The sequence below is a fragment of the Emydura macquarii genome, unplaced genomic scaffold, assembly GCF_026122565.2.
Source record: "Emydura macquarii macquarii isolate MOO-44397 ecotype Brisbane River unplaced genomic scaffold, CSIRO-AGI_Emac_v2 contig_1483, whole genome shotgun sequence".
Taxonomy (NCBI): Eukaryota; Metazoa; Chordata; order Testudines; family Chelidae; genus Emydura; species Emydura macquarii.
The window spans coordinates 24,586,035-24,606,368 of record NW_027131620.1 but is presented as its reverse complement, the minus strand read 5'-3'; the positions used below and the strand labels follow the sequence as shown (position 1 = coordinate 24,606,368).

General features: G+C 47.7%; 1 protein-coding gene across 1 annotated transcript in view; it reads right to left on the bottom strand.

The window, feature by feature from the left end:
• The window catches only part of NECAB3 (N-terminal EF-hand calcium binding protein 3), a 117,230-nt gene that overhangs the window by 42,511 nt on the left and 54,385 nt on the right, over positions 1–20,334 (bottom strand). The window contains exons 4-5 of the mRNA XM_067554665.1: positions 13,126–13,151; positions 12,481–12,578 (exon numbers count right to left, since the gene is read on the bottom strand). Coding sequence (XP_067410766.1) covers positions 12,481–12,578; positions 13,126–13,151 — 124 coding nt within the window. The remainder of the gene's footprint in view (positions 1–12,480; positions 12,579–13,125; positions 13,152–20,334) is intronic.

Sequence of the window (20,334 nt, the reverse complement as noted above, 5' to 3'; positions counted from 1 at the left end):
CCCCATACCACTGCCTTACCCTTAGCATAGAAAGATCCCCTCCTTCAGGGTGACACAGAACTGTCACAAAGCCTAGCTCTGTAACCATAATTAATAGCATTAATTTCTAGAGTAGATAGTAGCTGCAACTCCCATTGCACGGGCTATATGCCGTCTCTCCCAGAAGAGAAGAGGGGTTTATGACTTAATTGGGAATGCTCGCCCAAATCTGCTGAGTAACCCCGATTACATGGAGTGGGAAACATTTCTGTCAGGAGACAAAAATCCCAGAGGACACAGCCATTAATTGAAGCCAGTTTATGGCGTCATTAAACGATCAGTCAGAAGTGTCGGGACAGAGCCAGCTCTCATCTCAAACCTGAGAGGGGGAGGAGAGCAGCTCCTCACCTTCCAGGCTGCTGGGACAGCCCTTGGCCAAGGCAATGTTATTGCAGGTGTACTTTCTTCTGTGCTTTAAATGAGCTCCCTCCTTTACCTGCCAGGTCATGAATAAGCATCATCTAGAGAAGCGACTAAATGGGCCACGACCTAGGCTGCCTGGCCAGGTCTCAGCTGTCGGGCAGCGAACACAAAACCTTTCTGGAGGTGCTGGGAGCTCGGTGTGTGCTAACCAGGCACTTCCCATGTGGCTGGAGGTGAGCTGGAAGGAAGGCTGGATTCGGGTTCAGACTGAGCGCTCCCAGCATGTGGGGTGTTATTTGGAGTCCCCGGTCAGGGATTTGCAACTGCACACCCGGGCAGCTGAGAATCAGGCAAGAGATGCAAAAGCCAGGCTGGATGAACCAAGAGCAAGTCAGCACAGCAACAACTACAAACCACCTAGCCTCATTCAAAAGGTTTGTTCTCCATGGAGGCTGATTGCCTGCGCCACCTGAGCCATCGGGATGTCCAGCTGCCCTAGGCAGCTATGAGAATCTCTGGCATGGTTTTAGTACGGCAACATCCAGGCCTGTGCGCTCTGTGTCTCCAATACTTGACATATCTGGTTACGGGCAGGGCTGGCAGAGGGGGGAGGGAGGGAATAGCTAAGCCATAGCTAAGCAGTGCTCCCCGCCAGCTCCCCCACTGCTCCTCCTTGGCTGGTACGGCGAAAGCTCCCTCTACCATTGCAATCTCCTTTTGCTCCAGATATAAGGAAATGCAAATAAAGAGATTATTATGAAGTGAACAGGACGTCGGTTTGGGGGAACCCCAAATGTGGGTTGGGGATTTCTGGAGAGACGTCATCTGTGCACAGTCTCCTTCTCTCTAGCTAAGGGTTTTGGCATAGAAATTGCCGCCAACATCATTCTTCTGCATTTGCTTGATTCTCACAAACTCAGATACACTCTTCTGTTTACTGCAAAAGCTGTCTGGAACTAATTGCCCACGGACCCTCCCAAGGATCAGCATAGGAGGAAAGGTTCAGCATGCTTATTTATTGGCTCCCGATTGGCCCCTTGGAAAGTGTACATCATTATCCACTGCATTGTTGAGCTTCTTGTTTAAATAACTTCTTGTTTAGATAATGGGGCCTTCTATAGAGCCACAGACATGCTTCCCTAACTTTCCATTGTTGAGTTCTGTGTCCCTGGAGGGCCAGGGGCTGAGTGCAACAGTCACCCGAAGGGGTGGGAAGCAGGTGCTCTGGAGACTGCTATGGCCAATGGCCTTAGTGCTGGCTCCCACCAACGTGAGGACGCGGGGAGAGAGGAAACTGCATACAGCTTCCAGCAGGGCTGCTGAGAAGGATGCGTGGCTATCCCTGGCACAGCTGAAGAAGGGAAGCCAATTTTCTAATTGCAGAAGACCGAACACCCTGGCCCCACCCCTTCCCTCGAGGTCCCGCCCCCTCCATCACTTGCTCCCTCCTCCCTGGGATTCACCTGCTACCTGCAGAGATGTGCTTGGAGGAGCTGACAGGAAGCCTGCCCAATTAGGGCATAGTGGGGCACAGCAGGGGTCAGTCCCCAGAGCGAGGGGCCAAGGTGGGGAAACGAGGGCACAGCGGAGCGGCGGGCAGACAGGATTGCCCCTCTCCCCAGGCGGTGGTGCTGCCCCTGGTACCTAGTTCGAAGCCCAGACCGGGATCCAGCCAGTTCTCTCCCTTGGCCAACAGCAGCTGAGCAGAGATCGCTATGCCAGGCTCCAGCAGCAGCTGCTCTGTCCATCCCCCAGAGCGGAGGCCGGTTACTGCAGGCACCCAGACTTTTAGCGTCCCGTCAGCACCAGGAGGCAATGAGTAGCTGGCTGCGATGGGCACCATTTCACTACAGGCCTCGGGTGTATCTGGGTTAGTGGCTGGCCCTCCTGACTGCCTGCCTTCTCAGTTCCCTCTAAGAGCAGTCCTGGCACACTTGAGTAGGTGTGAAGTAGGCGTAACAGCCAATGTACATCACACGCATTCACTGGCGTGCTCTTACACACCTATGCCCTGGCCACACCCTCTCTCTGCCTCTGCCACGCCTACTCCCCCTACAAAATCTGATCCAAATGACAACCGCCTACAACTCGAGCTGCTCCCCGGAGGAGGGGACTTGCACTCCTATGCCTCTGAAACACCTGGCATAGGGCTCCGGCAGGGGCAGGCAGCACACTCAATGGGCCACTGATCTGTGTCAGTCCCCACGTCCCTCACTACAGAGACTGGTGGGAATGCAGAGGCACAGACTGGTGGATAAATGGAGCACCTCCCCACTTTTAATTTCAGGAGGTAAGATGCCCCCACTACACCAGAAGCTGTGGTTGCTGATCAGGAAAAGGGCTGATGAAGGTAGATTCCAAATCACCCAGGCAGAGTTAGCACAATTCCTAGAGGCTCAAGGAAATCCCTGTTTGCCAGGCCCCCTAACAGACACGTGCTAATAATTATTAAAAAAACCCAAACAAACAGAACTATCAAGTTGTGTCCATGCTTTAAACGAGTAACTGCATGATTTTTAGCACTGTATATATACCCTGCATACCACTCCCCTACCCCACTTCTGTTTCTTACCCTGGCTTGTTGTCCTGTATACGGATCATCAAGGTAGAGACCGTGGGCCAGATTCTGCTCTTTGTTGTTCTGGAGTAAATCTGGAATGAAGCCATGTAAGCCTATGGTGTTAACTCTTGAATTGCACCGGTGTAACTGAGAGCAGAATTTGTCCCTTTGCTTTTACATGTTAATGTGAATCAGCCAGCACTCTTGGCTGCTCAGAACTATTAAATATTAACAGCAATGCTAGAGAACATGGAGCATTTCCCCAGGACAAGCTGTGATCCGCTAATGGGTTACATCTCCACCCAGTGGCGTAGCGGGGGTCTCCAGTGCCTGGGGGCCAAGCCTGTATTTGCGCTTCCCACCTCTCATGCCCCACCCCTGCACAGGGCAGGAGGGGTCCCAGTGCTGCCCCCCCCAGATGTCCCAGGAAGGGGAGGTCTATACCTGTGGGGGGGCATGAGGCCTGGGGGGGGAGGTCACAAATGCTTGGCTCCACCATGCCCCCCCCACACTTACCCACCGTGCAATTCCCGCTCTCCTATTCCAGCCCCGCGTTCCGGCGCCAGCTCAGACAGGGGTGGCCTCACCCCCTGGTCTGGGGCGGGGGTGCCCCTCAGCCTCCTACACCCCCCGCCAGTCGTAGAGGGCCGGCCCTGCACACCCCCTACTTCCCCCCGCACTTACGCACTGCTCCAGCCCTGCAGCCTGGTGCCGGCTCGGACAGGGATGGTTTCACTCCCTGGCCTGGGGCGAGGGTGCCGGGCTAGCCCTTCACAACACACAGAGGGCGGGGGGCGCAGAAGGCTCTGAGGGGCCGCCCCCTGCACGTCGTGAAGGATCGGCCCAGCGCCCCCCTGCAGGCCGGTGCCCGGGACCTGGCCCCCCTACCCTCTTCTCAGTATGTCACAGTCTTCACCAAACTCCAGTGCACCATGTAGAGTATCTCCACTGCCATCACACCCCTTACTACCAGACCAGTCCATCCAGTGAACTTGCTGCCAACCACTGCCACTGGCTGCCAATCATGCACTGCCCCTCAATCTAGATGCCAGTTCAGTGGAAGTCCTTCCACTCAGTGTCCAAGGATGCTGGTTGGGGTAGTGCAGAACTGAGTCTCAGGTTTCTGTAACAACGGCAGCTTATTTAAATAAAGACATGCTACCATGATTCGATACAAGCAAGCACAGGATAAGAAAGTGTTCGTGAATTATTTAAAGTAGGGCAACGTAAAGCAGTAAATAAAACAAAATATGTCTAGGTTTTAATCTGTCAGTCTCAAAGCACTTTACAAAGAGGGCCAGCATCTTTATCCCTGGTTTACAAATGGGGAAACTGAGGCACAGAGCAGCAAAGGGACTTCCCCAAGATTACCCAGAAAGCCAGAGGCAGGAGGAGGAATAGTTGAGCTTTCCAGAGTCGCAGTCCAGAGGCACTTGATAATAAGGCTTCGCTTCTTAGCCTGCTTTTCAGCAGGTGAACAGCTCTGATCACCAGCTCTGCTTACGCTGAGGCGCTGCCATGGCAGGTCGACAGGAGAGGGCCCGGAAAACAAGATTTATATTTTGGGGAAAATGTCAAGGTTTCAACATTTGTTTCCATGCCAATGTGGAACAAAACCGAGACCTTCCCGATTTTTCATCAAAAAACCAGGGAGCTCCCAACCCAGAGCAGCCAATAGCCCAGTGGCTAGGGCACTCAACAGACATGTGGGAGACCCAGATTTAAGCCCCCCTGCCCCTTGCCTGATTTGGAGCAGGGACCTGAACCTCAGTCCCCATATCCCAGGTGAGTGCCCTGACCACCCTCTCTGCTGATGGAGCTGTTCCACTTGGGATAAATAATTAAATTTCAGAAGGCAAGAGACTGACTCCACAGCCCAGGGTTACGGCTCGCACTTGAGGTGTGGGAGAGCCTGGTTCAAGTCACTTTTCCAGAGCAGGAACATGAACCTGAGTCTGCCACGGCGCAGCTGAGAGACCTCGCCACTCATCCCCCCGCCTGCCAGATCTAGTGACTCAGTATTGTCCTACATACAAAGATCCCTTGCAGAGTCCTCCACCAAGCCACTCTCTGGCTGAAATTCACCTCTCTCTGCAAACAGACCTTGGTGCAATGAGCTAAGTGGGAGTTAGGGTGTCTGAATTCACAACTTCCCCCAACCCTCTCACATGCCTTGGAGGTGTGGGGGATTCACAGCTGATGCATAGTTCTGATGGCCCCCGGGGCTCTCTCTAAACCAGTCTGTTCTGAGCCACTGTGTGGTGTGCGGTAGCTGTCGAGTTGCTCCTTGCCAGACAGCCTCTCTGCCAGAGGTCCCCCAGACATGGGTCAGGACAAAAGATAACAGCAAATCTCTGGTTTGAAACAAAACTGAAAATGGCCCCTGACCTGGACTTTATCCCAGTTCGTCCAGCCGGCCTTTGCAGTACCACTGACACTTGGCAGAGGCATCAGCTGCAAAATTCGTACACAGAAACACAACTGCTTCAACCAACCAAAGAAAGGAGAATTTGTTTGTCCATAACTCTGGAGAGTCCCAGGAGCCCAACCTGCTTCCTTCTAGATCTGGCCCTGCGAAGGGGCAGTTTATACAATCCATTTATTTCCCAGCATGCTTCTCCCTAGGCTAGGACTGCTGTCATGGCTGCTACAGGGAACTACATTTTCTAGCCTCCTTTTCCCTCCCTGTTCGGAGAACCAATGTGCCCCCTCCCTCCTGGGGGCAAAGGGAGGTCCAGCCTGGGACCAGCAACTTTATGAACTCCAGCCTTGAGTGCGTCCACCCCTTCCATGACCGCATACCCTGTCCCACTGGTGTTTTTAGGGGCACACCTGGAATGGGGCAGTTCCTACCCAGGAGGGTTCTCCTCCTGGGCATTACCTATGACACTTCGTTATAAGTCCACGTTCAGTCCTCCCAAGGGGCTCAGTGGTGCAGAAGGTCTTCTGCAAGCTCTCTCCACGGAGGCCAATTCCACCCTAAGTGTAGAGGGCAGCAAGACAGAGGGATGTCTATGTCGGGTGGGTCTAAAACTTCATTAGGAGACTGTGGCCCTTTACGCCGGTAACACGCCCATGCAAAGCCTTGTGAGATGTGGCGCACTCTGCCACATGTTCCTCATCAAAGGGACGTTCCTGCATCAGTCACCTCGCTTCTGAGTTCTGTCAGCTGGCTCGTAAGCCCCAGCGTGCACTGAAGGCAGCTTTTGCGGCTGTTATACACGGCTCTTTCTGACAGCTAATGCCGCCCGGAAGCACTGGGGATGTGGCTCTCCTGCTTACCAGAGGATAACAGTCTGTTTGCACAGATTCGTCTCGAATAATTAACAATCCTAAAGAGGAAAACAAAAGCAACCAAGTGCCACAGACAGAAAATTAATCTCCTGGGTGATACATTAATAAAGCCTAATTATACCAACTGCCATTTCCAGGACATCTTTCACTTTCCCAAGAAAGCACAGATATATTCATCTTCCCACCACTGGGATGTCTCTGAGAATCAGCTGCATTCTGTGCGTTATCACTAAGCACTAGCAGCAAGACACGGATGAAACCTGGCCATTTGCTTTGGTGCGAAGATGAGTGAAGGGGTTTTTATTCACAGGAGTGTGTGGAAAGCAAAGGCTCTGCAAACACTGGAGCAAAAATACAAATATCACAAGAATTTGCACTGGACATGCTCCCACAGTCATTTAGAAAGCTCGTGGGGGAGAGAATGAATGAGGCTGATGCAGAAGAGCTGTGGTAACTGTGAAGTTAAGTGACTTGCCCAAGATCAACCAGGAAATAAGTGTCAAAGCTAGGAGAAGAACCATGTCTTTTTAGGCGAGAGGCCTATAACTGTCCCAGACCCCCAGTGCTGCCTAAGCAAGCAATGCTCTGACTCTGTGCCTCCACTTTTATTTCTGTAAAATAGGTGTCATGGCCCAGATCCTCAAAAGGTATTTAAGCTCCTAACTTCCACTGACTTAATGGAAGTTAGGAGCCTAAATCTCTCAGGATCTGGGCCCACAGGCTTTGCACACAGACAGCATTTTTGCATCCCCAGATCTCAAAATGCTATGCCAAGATGGGTAAGCATGAGAATCTCGGTTTTCCAGACAGGGCCGCTGAGGTCAAGAGAGGTTCGGTGATGTGATCAAGGTCATGCAGCAAGTAGATGGCAGAGCCAGAGTGAAGCAGTTCCTCATCACAACCTTGCTGTGTCTCAATTTTTCTACCTGTAAAATGGGCTTCATGACACTGTTTTACACTTGCACAGTGCTGCTTTCCCCTCCACAGAGCTCAGTGCATTGTAGAAAAGGAGCTGAGTCAGACTAAATACATGCTGTGGAGGGAAAGCAGTCTCCTCAACAGGCTCTGTGATCTAATAGCTAAGACATGTTCTAGCACATCAGAGAACTGGGTTACATTCCCAGCTCTGCAACCTGCCTCCTTTGTGACCTTGGGCAAGTTCCTTATTCTCTCTGTGCCTCACTTACCCCACACGTTAAACAGGAGCAATTTACTTGCCGGCTCGGGGAGTGGTAAGAAACATCATTAAATAAAGTTTGGGAAGTGCAAGAGATTATGAAAGACAGTCACTGGAAGATAGGAGGAGAAAATTCTGCATTTATTGGCTCCAAGCACCTCCCTGTAGCCAAAGAGAGCATCACGGTGAGGAATGTGGGAACAGGAATGTATCTTCTGTTTCTCTAAAATAGCTAGCATATAGCCCTTCAGGAGACTAAGCAGTTTATTGCTCAGCTAAGTTAGCTCCACATACAAGTGTAATGCATCCTTCTTTAGGTGTGCAGCTAAACTGCTTAGCAAAGAAACCTACTGCCCATGCTCTGTATGTGATTTCCAATCACAGGTAACGCAAGCAAATCAACACCAATTCCCTCCAGAACAAAGCCTCACACTGCTCCTGCAGAATGGTTACGTTCCTGCCAAATTGGAACTGAAAATCCCCAGCCATTTTGACTTTAGGTCTGTTCAAAAAGAAAAAAAAAAAAAAAAGATGAACACACATTTTTTTAATATCAGGAAAACTATTCTCTTCTTTATCTTCTAACTCCAAGACACTTGGTCTGTTTTAGCTTAGCTTCCACCACCGGCCCTCCAAAGACCAAATCTGGAAAACTTCAGCCCCAAAAGCGAAAGTTTCTGAAAATTATTGTTGAATGAAAACAGGAGGTTTGAATGGGAACAGTTATGAGGCCTTAACTGTGGTGGGTTTTGACCAGCTCTCCATAATAAGTAATAATCCCAGTTACTTTCCATGGGAGTCGGATCTCTGGGAAAATGCCAGCCTGAGTGAAGACGGAATGTGATTAAGACACAGGAGGAAAAGAGGCAACAGGGAAAATTTTCAAAAAAGTGTCCATGTGACTAAGGAGCCTAAATCTCCCTGAAAAGCATTGGTACTTAGGCTCCTCAGTCACCTATGTGCTTTTGAAAATGTTCCCTGGTGTTTTTAGAACTAGTTATTTCTGTGTTGGCGAATTTATTTTAATGGCTTAGCCTATGGACACATTACTTCAATAAGAAACCAGACTTCAGCCACTGCTGTCTACTTTGGCCTCTGATAGTCAGCCCTAATCTGACCCTCCTTACTCACATATGTAGCCCCATTTAAAGTCAACGTGACAATTAACATGAGTAAAACAACAGGATTTAGCTCTGAGCTACCTCCGTGATCCAACTCCCTAGGGGAAAAACCCCTCAATTGTTTCTTATTGTTCATCTAACATTGATCAGAGAAGATTAGGGCAGGAAGGGACTTCAGGAAGTCATCTAGTCCAACCTCCTGTTCAAAGCAGGACCAACTCCGACTAAATCATCCCAGCCAGGGCTTTGTCAAGCCGGGCTTTAAAAACCTTTAAAGATAAGAGCTTCCCCACCTCCCTAGGTAACCCATTACAGTGCTTCCCCACCCTCCTAGTGAAAAAATCCTGGCACTGCATTACATTTCCATGGATGGAAATCTAACATTTTAGCCTGGCCTGTTATCCATGGAAATGTCAGTGGATTTTTAAATGTCTAGAACTTTGGGACATAATTTGCTCAAGCCCAGAGAACTAAGAGGCAATAAAGAAAAGTGACAAGTTAATTTAAGAAAATGAGTGGCCCAAGGTGCATGCTGAATGGCCCATACAACAATCTTTAATTATGTTAAAGCTCACTGGGATGTTTAAACCAGTGACTGTTAAGTGACTGAATACATCAGGTGGGTACCACACTGTGAAGCAGGTGGTAATTGCACTGTCCTTTGTAGAAACACCTGAATACTCAAAGGAGTAACTCATTAAAAAATACACCATCTGGAGACACTTTCATTTCACCCTGTACCTGTGTCTAATAAACCTTTATACACAGACCTTTATAAAACTTTATGCACGGAACATAATCTGTCCTGGGGAGAAAAAAAAACCCATAGAGGATGGGTCTCTCGAGGTGATGGTGACATCTTACAAATCCATTTCCTGATGGGAGAGCTAAATAACCAGAGAAGTATGGGAACTGGGAACCCATATGTGACACTGAGCTGGGGGAGTTATGCCACTACCAGGCTGGATAACCCAACCCCAACCTTTGGGGACATTATGGGCTTGTCTACACTCGCCCTTATGCTGGCAAAACTTTTCTTGCTCAGGAGTGTGAAAAAACAGGGTTAAGCGCTTTTGTATCTTCTAAGGACTTGTCTACACTTGGCATAAGCATGAGTGTACACAAACCCTTAGAAGAAGAAACAAATAGTGATTAGGGCCATTCACTGTAAATAACTAAAACTCTGAACTTGCATTGTTAAGAGTTTAGAAGTAGGTATACGGCTGTAATTACTCATCATCTTGCTAGTGAGTCTCGATGTAACCAGGGCTGCTGTTTCCCAGGGAGCATTATTCCCCAAAGCTTTCTCACAGCTGCAGTGAACACAGAACGCTCTGTGCTGCAGAAACTCTGCCATACAACTCACAGACAGGCAGGTCCTGGGCTGCCTGGCCTAGTTAAAAGTCACAGATTTGTCATCCAACCATGCAAGAGCTTATAAGACAGAGCAGGAGGGAAAGCACATGCAACCAGACTAGAGCTCAGCTAGTAGCCAACAATTCATCCAATGAATTTATCCTCTTCTTTTGTTTGTGGATGTCCTGAGCAGTTTGTTATTTCTCAAATCAAGTCACTATCTCTGGGTATTTTCTGGGAATCAGTGTTGGACCTGCACCTCATTCCTTTCGATATTCCATACTCAAGCTGTGTTGGTTAGTTTTTCATGGACTCACAGCCCAGGTCACATGGTGTTATTCCTGCCCCAAGGGGGCAAAGTAACTCAGGGGGTCAGATTTCCAGTCTGGATATTTATGTTTACGAGCCTGAAATTGTCTTTCTGCATTTTTTTCTACTATTGACTCAAAATTCACTGCTTCTCTGAATGTTCCTGCCAGCAAACTGGCTGCCTGACTGTTAAAGGTATTTAGGTGCCTAAATACGCAGATAGGCACCCAGTGGGATTCTCCAAAGTGCCTATGCTCCATTGGAAACCTATCTGAATCTCTAGGCACCTAAATACCTTTAACAATCCAGTTCCCGCTCTCTCTGTAGAAAGCGAACATACAAGGCTCTTGGACTTGGACTAAGCATATTAATTTTAAAACTGGAACAAATATTTGTGACCATTCCTTGCAGTACTCCTCCAGCTCTACCTATGAGAGCACCTTGACGAAGGGTGTCCTTTCCACAAGCAGTGAGACAGCCACAGGCATGCATATGGTGCAGTCCCCTTCTTTGTCAAGTCAGCCTTGTGCCTACTGAGATGACAGCATAGCAGCAGCACCATGAGTTTATTACCCACTGGTTGAATGTGTGTGTTTTATTTTGCCTGCAACTTTTAAGGATTCTAAGGATTCCATTATGCCCCAATGATCTCCCCCGGTGTTTACTTTCAGCAGGCGAGCCAGGTGATACACACGGCAGTCCAGATAGATAGCTACCGTATTTCCCCATGTATAAGATGCTCCCATGTATAAGACGCACCTTGATTTTGGGGCCCGAAATTTGAAAATAAATGTATTACGGTACATCACCGGTAAGTACCACTGTATAAGACGCACCCAGTTTTTAGACCCCAAATTTTTCGAAAAAAGGTGCGTCTTATACATGGGGAAATGTAGGTCAGCTCAGGCCACTGCAAGCTACAGACATGGAGACTATTTACACCTCCTGCTGAATAGTCTGTGGATCAGCCCAGGAGCTGCTTTGCCAGAGTAACCCCAACAAAGAGCATATGTGATGGCAACTGTCCTGGGCTCTAAGGTTGGGGGCACCAAGAATGGAAGGAAAAGATTAACAGGGAAAGCACGTGAACATATAATGGGGTCAAGAAAGGCAGTGGAGGGATGATTCATTGTCATGTACCAGAGGGTCTCCACTGCTGTGAGAAACGTAGCTTGCTTTACAATGAGGAGCTGGGTGTGGTGGAAAGGTTCGAGTCCTACCTAGGGTCGTTACCAGACCAGTTTGTGGGATTATTTTTAGTTCCTATCCTGTCTCTTGCCAATAATGTTGGACAATGAGCTTCTGCCCTCCCCTTATACACACCTGCAGGAAGGGTACACACCTAGCCTGAGAATTTCTCCCAGGCCATCCCACCGCCCACCCCACGGCTAGTTAGTGGGAAGGCACTGCTCATCTGAGGAGATGCAGGGAGATGGAAATGCTTACAGTCTAGTGAGTGCTCACTAGCAGGGGCACACATGCCCCTGGTTTCATAAAAAGGGACACTTCCCAGTACAAAAGACACACGAGTGTGCATGCATGCACAACGGTGTGAGGCCACGTTACCATCTCCCCCTGCTGCAGGAACACTCTTAAGAATAAAAATCCAAACAAATCTCTTCAGCACCCCCAAGCCAGCAAAACACATTAGCTATATTTGTGCAAGGGCTTGCCCTCCCTATTCCCCTATCCCATAATGCCTCTGTGCTTTCCAAACCTGTGCAGGTACCGGGGTACGGTGCTGTGACTTTGAAAAACAGCTGGTTGAGGCAGGAAGTGTATTGTGCTGTGTCCATCCAGCCCGTGTTTTACAGTCAGTTCAGCACTGCAATAGCCGGTTTTTCAAATTGTGACAAGCCTGCAGCCTCCTCCGTTCCTGTGCCGCATCCACCCCACCAGCTCTCAGAATTTCATGGGGATGGCAGGGCTAGAACTCAGATTTCTCTGCTCCAAACATACAAGTCCTACCAATTGGGCTCAGCTAGAACCTGCATTGGCTGCTAGCCATATAGGGCCTATGACATACAGCTGAACAATTCCAGTTTCATCCACTAGCAGGCAGTGGTGCACATATGCACTTGTCAGTTAGTCGTATTATCATCAGCACACTCACACAAGGACTGATGTTCCCAACAAGAGGTGTTAAGCAAGAATCTGAGGCCCTGGAAGCACTCATTACAAAGACACAGGTTTCCCTGCAGCAATGTGTTCTCTACTCACCATACCGTAAAGTCAAGGATTTGGTAAGGCCCCATTCTTACCAATTTGGTTTTGTCCATAGCAGCCAGCACAGCAGTATTCAGCACTTCCAGAGCAGAAAGTACATGTCTGTATTCTCCCAGGTGCTCTGAGAAATAATCTGGAGTGAGACAAATAAAATCAAGGTGAGAATTCAAAGCAATTCCTTCAAGGCCTGTCTCCATCCTGCTATTTCCTAGGAAACCTGCTGCTGGGATATTTTGCTCCTTGCCCTCACCTGGAATGGCAGCTGAGGCCTGTTTTATACATAGCAGGCATTGGCATAGCCAGACAATGAAACGAGGTCAAATTCTGCTCTCAGCTAACTCATGTTAATCCCACTGAAATCAGCATGATGACTCCAGCTGGACACCTGCGTAATGGAGAGCAGAACACCCTTTCCTTCCCAGGGATCAAAATGTCCTAACCACAGGAAACCCCAGTGCTTTTCCACTTGCAGAGTTCCTGTAATATCATCCTGTCACAACTGGATGAGATGCACAAATAGGAATTGCCAGACTGGCTCCGACTCGAGGTCCATCTAGCCCAGTGTCCTGTCTCTGACAGTGACTAGCACCAGATCCTTCAAAGCAAGAAGCCTGGGCAATTCTGAACTAATCTCCCTAAACTACTTCATTTAGAAGCACAGAGCTGATGGTCCCACTTACCACACAGCTTCTCCGTCTCTACGTTGCTGCAAGAAACAGAAAAAGAAACTCTCATTAGACAATGGGGCTGGTCTCAAGAGGAACAGCTGCTGCAAATGACAAACTGAGAGCTGCTGACTTGAGGCCCTAATGAAATCTCAGTTTGAAATACTGCCCAGCAGCATGTTCTTAAAACCTCTATTCAAAAACCAGATGACTTGTATTCTGTGTCCAATGTACAATGATTGCATTGATCCTTGGGAAAGGAAGAAAACGTGATACATGTGATTTTGAGCTAGGGATCAGGCTGCAGGATGTTAACGTTGTCCTGTTTTTCTAAGCGAGCCAGGAGTTCTGATTCTCAGGGTAAAATTTGTAATGGTAAGCAGGAGGGTGGTGAGTTCAAAGGGCCAACTCTAACCGCTCCCAAAGCGAGGGAGAGGTCCAGCTAGGCCATGGACTATTGCAGGCTTTGTTTTAAGTGGGCAGGGGCTCCCCATTGAGAGGAAGCCACTTCTTAGAACTGGTTTTTAAAGCAAGATCATTTGGGGGCAGCATCCCATGAAAAAGTGCCCTTCTAGAGCTGTCAGCAAATGAGCTCAGGCCCCTTCCCATGTGCTGGAGGCAATATTCATTGTGACTAGCCTCTAGTGGAAAACCAGGCTACGGCAGTAGATACAAGGATATGGCGGGGTCACCCAAGGAGAAGCTGGTTTCTGGGCATATGGCTTATCCAGGTGTGAAAACACAGACCCCCACTGAAACTTGAGCGTGACTCGTGCCCCCAGAAGGGAACAGAGCTGCAGGATGGGGGCACAGAATGGGGGAGTGTCCAGGGTGCTGGGTGAGCTGTGCTTTAGACCCCTTCTAGTCCCTCTCCAGTGCACCCCTCAGGCACAGGCCCTGCACCTCTCTCTGGGTGGAACTCCAGGATCCATCCACTCTGGGGCTGGATCACTGGGCTGCAGCCCCCATTTCCCAGTTGTATTAACATGACAGGCCCACCTGGGTTTGGCCCCTGTATGCCCTTTTCCTCCAGGGAGCCGTGACCAGCGAGCCAAGGAAAGTGACTCCAGTCCATCATCTTCAAAACAAAGTGGTTTTCATTCACCCCTTGGTACCTGGCATTCACAGCAAAGGGGATCAGAGAACCATAAAGTGAATCTAACCCCCTCCATAGTAAAGGCCTAGACACCTATTTCCCCTTTCCTAACTCTTAATCGTTCATCACAAGCCTTTTAGTTCCATTCAGCCTACTCACCCCATCTCTGGGATGTGAGATGCAGCCTGCGCTGCTCCAACATGCTCTCCATGTCTCTCTGGCCATGTCTACGTCACAAGATAAGGGAGTGGTTCCCCCGCTCACGTGCCCACTTGCATGCTGGCTCTCTGACCAGCAGCGTAGCATGGGCAGTGGCAGCGGAGGCAGGGCTGAGCCATGCCAAGTACAAACCCCTCTGAAACCAGGGAATCCCATCGCTAACTTGTCGTGTAGACGTAGCCTGTCGGAAACTCACCTTCAGCCACTGCTGCTGGCCCCTCCCCATCTCTTAGGTTTTAGTGTCCCCTTTGATCCTAGGTTCAGCCTGGGAGGAATACTCTTGCCAGCCTAGCTGGTGCCAGCTGGGGGGTATTTTCCAATTAACAGCTTGCCCACTGTTTCCCCAAGGGCCCTTGGCCTTTGCTTTGTCTTTGCCATTACCTACTGGTTTTCCCCTTACCGCCTCCTTTGATTTCACCCTATGTGGCAGGCAGGGTAACACCATGCAGTACATAGAGGTGCACACAGCATTTGTAACGAAACCATCCAGCTATGTGACTAACTCTCCACAGGGAGAGAGGAGCTCAAGGTCAGCCCAGGTGTCCCCATTCTGGCCCCTTCTTTTCCCAGGCAGCTATTGGTGCACCCCCCACTTTGTTCTCCACAAATGATCCATGCTGGCTGGGCAGGGAAGCATTGAGAGCAGAGGGGTGACAGTCAATCCGCTGCCTGCCCTCAGTGCCAGTGATACAGTGCTTCTGCTGGCTGGGAAGAGTCCCTGAAGAGCAAAACCCTCCTCAGTCCTGCATGCACGAAAGAGATGGTACTTGGAGCTGGAATAATGTCCCAAGGAATCCAAGACAATGACTGGTATTTTCTTATTTTCAGGATTGCAAATAAATAAAACTAAGGCAAGAGCTTCTGTCCCCAGCCAGGCACTGTCCAGACCCTAGCAGGGTGGGGGGCAGACCTCAGAGTTTGTGAGAGACAGCCGTAAAGAAGCTCTAGAACCTGAGGGTAAAGTTCTAAACTGATATTGTGCACCTTGTGTTTGCACTTGTGTGTGTGTGTCTGAGTTGCAGGGAAAAAAAGGCACCTCTTTTTTCTGCTATCCATAAATGAGAGTGCTCTTTGTCCTGTTTTGAATATAAAGTAAATTTATGCTAAGAGGCCTCTCCAGACCAAACCAACTGAAGTGCAAAGCTGAGTGAAATGCTCTATTAAAAATATTAGATTAGCGGAAATAATGAGACAAATACAAACTGGTTACATTTTCTGACAGTGAATTTCATGTCAGAATTCCTCTGATGATTGCTGACTTAAGTTGTTTGTTAAAAGAGAGAGACAGTCAGACAGCAATATTACCATCATATTGCTTTTAGGAATTATCTTTGTGAGGCTAAACAAATAGAACAAATATTCTTTGACTTTCTCCATCTCATGGATAGGACATTTTCTAAAGGATCCAAAAGCACTTTGCAAACTATTATAGGTGAGGCTGTGTGGAAGAACCCAAACTCAGGGGTCCTTACTAACAAGTTCTCTTGCTCAGCGGATAGACCTGAATTAGCCAAACAACAGATTTAGCAAAGTCAAAGTTTATTCTTTACGTAAAGAAAGTAGTCCCTTCAAATGTAAGGAACGACCCTTGCTTTCAAAAAACTGACCGTATTTATAGTTTTTACACGTCACAGTTTCCATGGTCATACATACTAAAAAGTATTATCTAGGAATTTTCTAACTGAATACTTGCAACTTTCCTTATCTAACTTACAAGGTCTTTCTCTGCATTCCATCTCTACTAGCGTCTAGACCTCTTAACTATTTAATTACTTCAAAACATTCTAAGATTAAATAACTGCTAAAAAAGCATTTTCTATCTCAGGCTTTTTACAGCCATTTCTAAAATCAGTTCTCAGCAAAAACAGAGACCCCATCTTGTTTTCCCTTCACAGCTGGTAGCACAACTTGTTATTAAGATTGCCCAACACTTCCCATTCTAAGATCCTGTTTTCAACTGCATATAACTTTGCCAAATTTTAACCATTTGGGCTGAATTATGTTGGGAAATTTCAGCTACAGGGTTCAACTGTTTCTGAGAACAAGGCTAGGGAAAAATGCAGCTATGCAGAGGATAGGGCAAAGTCTCATTGAAGCTACTGGATGTAACAGCTGCCCTTCATTCAGGGCAAATATAAAAATCAATTGAGCTACTTTCTGGAATAAGAAGTTGAAACAACAGCATCTCTTCCCAAAACACAGGCCGCATGCAAGGCTGGTGTTGGAGTTGAGTCATGCAATCAGAGGAGGTTTTCCCTGGGGTCTGAATGCAAATGCAGCGGCTGGGTATTATTGGATGGAGCTGTGTGTCTGCGTGTATTTGAAAGAGAAACACCACAGAAAGATACAAAGAAAGCAGCAAAACGATGAGGACAGTCAGAGAAGGACTTGTAGCATGACCCTGAGAAAAAGCTAAGAGAGAAAAAGCTTTTGGGCAGAGTGCTGGCCAGAAAGTGGCTTGGAACTGTGATCAAAGAAATTGTCTCATGCTGTTTGATTCCCACTGTGTTCAGGGAAATAGGACTTGATGTACATTCTTTGTAAATAAACATGACTGCATAAAGAAACATCTGACTCCACGATCAATTTCTCCTCTGAATGAAAACAACCTGCAAGATCCTGAATTTTGGCTAACAACTCCAGTCAAAGGGGGTAACAATATGTTGTTTTGCATGTTAAAAAGTTCTGGTGACCTTTTCTTTGAGGAGCTCTAGTGCCCCTGTGTTTTGGAACAGGGACTTGAAATTTGGCAGGGCTATGGCCTTTGTACCAGGGATGTTTCTTTTACCATCCCTGTCTGTGAAAATCCTCCTAAATATGGCCAATTTATAAGCCTCTAAACACATGCTTATTAGAGATTTCATTGATGTTAGCAGCTAAATCCCCAAAAGAATCTATCCATATTGGACAGGCTCAACAGTACTTTCCCGGCAACTGCACTTCTAGGCAGCTGTGGACCATGCTGGGTCCAGGCCAGGCTCCTGAACTCAGAGCATGAAGCCTTTTTCTCCTGTGCTCTCAGTGAGACATGCTGTGGGGCCCTGGTTCTATGCGGGAGAAAGACGCCTAATTTAAATGCAGAGGGGACAAACGCTGGATTTGTGGGGGAAGGGAGTAGATTGTGACATGGAGCTAGTGGGATAGGGGTGGAAACTGCTACTGAAGATTGACAGGGAAGAGGAACATTGAGATTAGACATTGGGAGAGGCCGGGACTGGCTGGGCAGGAAGACTGGGACTAGCTAGGTGAGAATAGGAATGAGACAAAGAGCCAGGGGCAGGATAGAGACAGAACAGGGACAGGTTGGAGGAGATGGGGCAGAAAGGGTCACACTTGGTGGGAATGGGCAGAAGAGACTGTGGGCACGACAGCCCACTCCCCTGCAGAGCCTGGAACGGATCACAAGATTCCTGAGTCTCACCATACCCTGGCTGTCAGCTAGTATCTGGGAAACCCCCTGGCACAGTGTGTTTCATGCATCTCTAGAGCTGGTCCACATAGAGCATTACAACCTACTTCTGCTATCAGTTACTCCATTAGCTCCCGTGGCAGGTCTGTGCGGTGGTTCAAAAGGTACCAGCCCTGCCAATGACCCACATGGGTTTCAATATAACACCATGTGATGGAATTAGTTTGCTTATTTAAAAACCTAGGAAATTGCACCCAAAATACTATATTAAAGGAACATTGTCAAGGTTGCAAAGTCAAACACTCAAAAGGTAGGAAATTCCAGAATTAAGGTTTCCTTTGCAACCTGAATCAAGCCCCTTTGTGCACATGCACTATGAGACACTCTTTAATTAAATGATCACATATCTTTTCCACTGGACCCCTGCCTCATTCAGTGCACAAGAAGCATCTGCTTTGGGAATGAAGCAGGGCTGTGTAGTAAAGAAGACTGTTGTCTGTAAGATCCCTGTCTCCTTTGTTACAGAAGTTGGAAGGTCTGTAAGTGCATGAGGCAGGGGAGGGCAGGAAGGGAAAGGAGGGTCTCACGGTTAAGGCAGGTGAATATTGCCCTGGAGAACTGGATTCTATCCCTGCCTCTGCCACAGAGTTCCTGTGGGATGCTATTCATGCCACTTAATCCCAAGTTTTCACAAGCAGCCACTAACTGTGTTCCTCACTTTCCGGGTGACCAACTTGAGTCCCTGGGGTCTGATTGGCAGAAGTCCTGAGCACTTACAGATGCAACTGACACCAAAGGGCGCTGGGCTTTGAATGTATAAAGTGCTCTATAACACTAAGTACTCTGAAAAATCAGATCCGAGGTGCAGCCAATCAGGCACCCCAAATCAGGGAACACTTTTGACCTTAATCTCTCTTTGCCTCAAATCCCCACTTGTAAAATGGGGATGATACAACCCCCGCCCCTCACCGGGGGTGCTGTGAAAATAAATGTGTTCGTGTTTGTGACACGCTTAGATACTGTACTGATGAGTATCACAGAAAAGCCCATGAGGAAATGAATAATTCTGTCTTCAGAGCAAGATTTGAATAGGATGCAGTAAATAATGGACGAGGCCACACACTGAACCACGAAAAAATAAACCATTGAATAGCTTCTCATTCAGCAAACACTGTCCCTCATGTGCACTGAATGATGCACAGTTCTTGTGGAAAAATAGTATGTGGCCATGTAATGTAACTGTATCATAGTACATACACACAGAAGGCCAAATTAAGATTGTACAGTCAACTTGAATTCTGGCATTTCCTAAGGCTTGAGTGCTTGCCTTTGCAACCTTAATAATGTTCTTTTAACATAATATTTTTGTGCTTATATCTATATCTATGATTATGTTTTATCTATCTATCTATCTATCGGTCGGTCTTTGAATAATTTCATCCATCATTAAAACACAGCCACCTCAAGGAAGAGAGTTAAAAATAGTGCATGGCCCCGCCATGCAATAGGTTGTGGCTGGAGGTAGAGAAGTATTTCATGTTTAACTGAAGCTGCAGGGTGAGTTCAGGTATCCAGAATTGCTGAGATGGAAACCAGCCAGGATACCTGGGGCAAACACACCTACCTAGTCCTATGAAAAGTGCTATGGGGTGTCATTTATTCAAATTAGTTTTTCCTTGGTAATTTCTACAAACACACACAAACTAAAAAAACCCAAAACTTATAAATGAATCCAGCCATTTCTTGTTGGGCTGGGCAGGAAGGGAGATAGTGAGAAAGAGATTATTTTGAAATATTTAGGAGGAGCTGAGACACACCACTGCTGGAACTGAAGAAACGAATAGATTCAGCGGATCTCAGACTGTCACGCTGGCAGTCCATGGGCTACATTCAGGTGGTTCACGGGTTGGGTGAGAGTACAGCATCGGATTAAGAATCCATTATGCTACACTGAGAGATGGGGCCCCCAACAACCTTTCAGTTTAGATGGGGTACACGGGGTCTGAAAATTTGAGAAGTGCTGCATTAGATTACCACTCAGGCGGTTTAAAAAAAGTTTCTTTGCTGCAGTAGCATTTAAAATCTCTATTGCAATGCATTTTTTCTGCCACTGATACCACAGCCAGGAAAATGGAATTAAACGGCCTCTAGTGGTTGGTAAAATGAGATTAGAGAGCCTAAGGGGTCTGGAACACAGCCTCAGAAATGAGTTTAATATTTTAAACAAAACCTCTTTTAATGTTTCCCCCGTGATCAAAGGCCAGCTTCAGTATTTATTTCTACAGCATCTATATTTTGTTTACATTTTGTATTAAGTTCTGTATTAACATGCAGTACTTAGAATCTTGAAAATATACAAAACATCTGTTTGGGGGATGAGACCAAGCCATGCAATTTTTGATCTGTCAGATACCAAATATTAGGTCTTCCATGTCAGCTGCTGCCAGCTTTGTAGCGAGGTAATGAGGCATCCTGTCGCAGATTCTATTGAAAATAAATG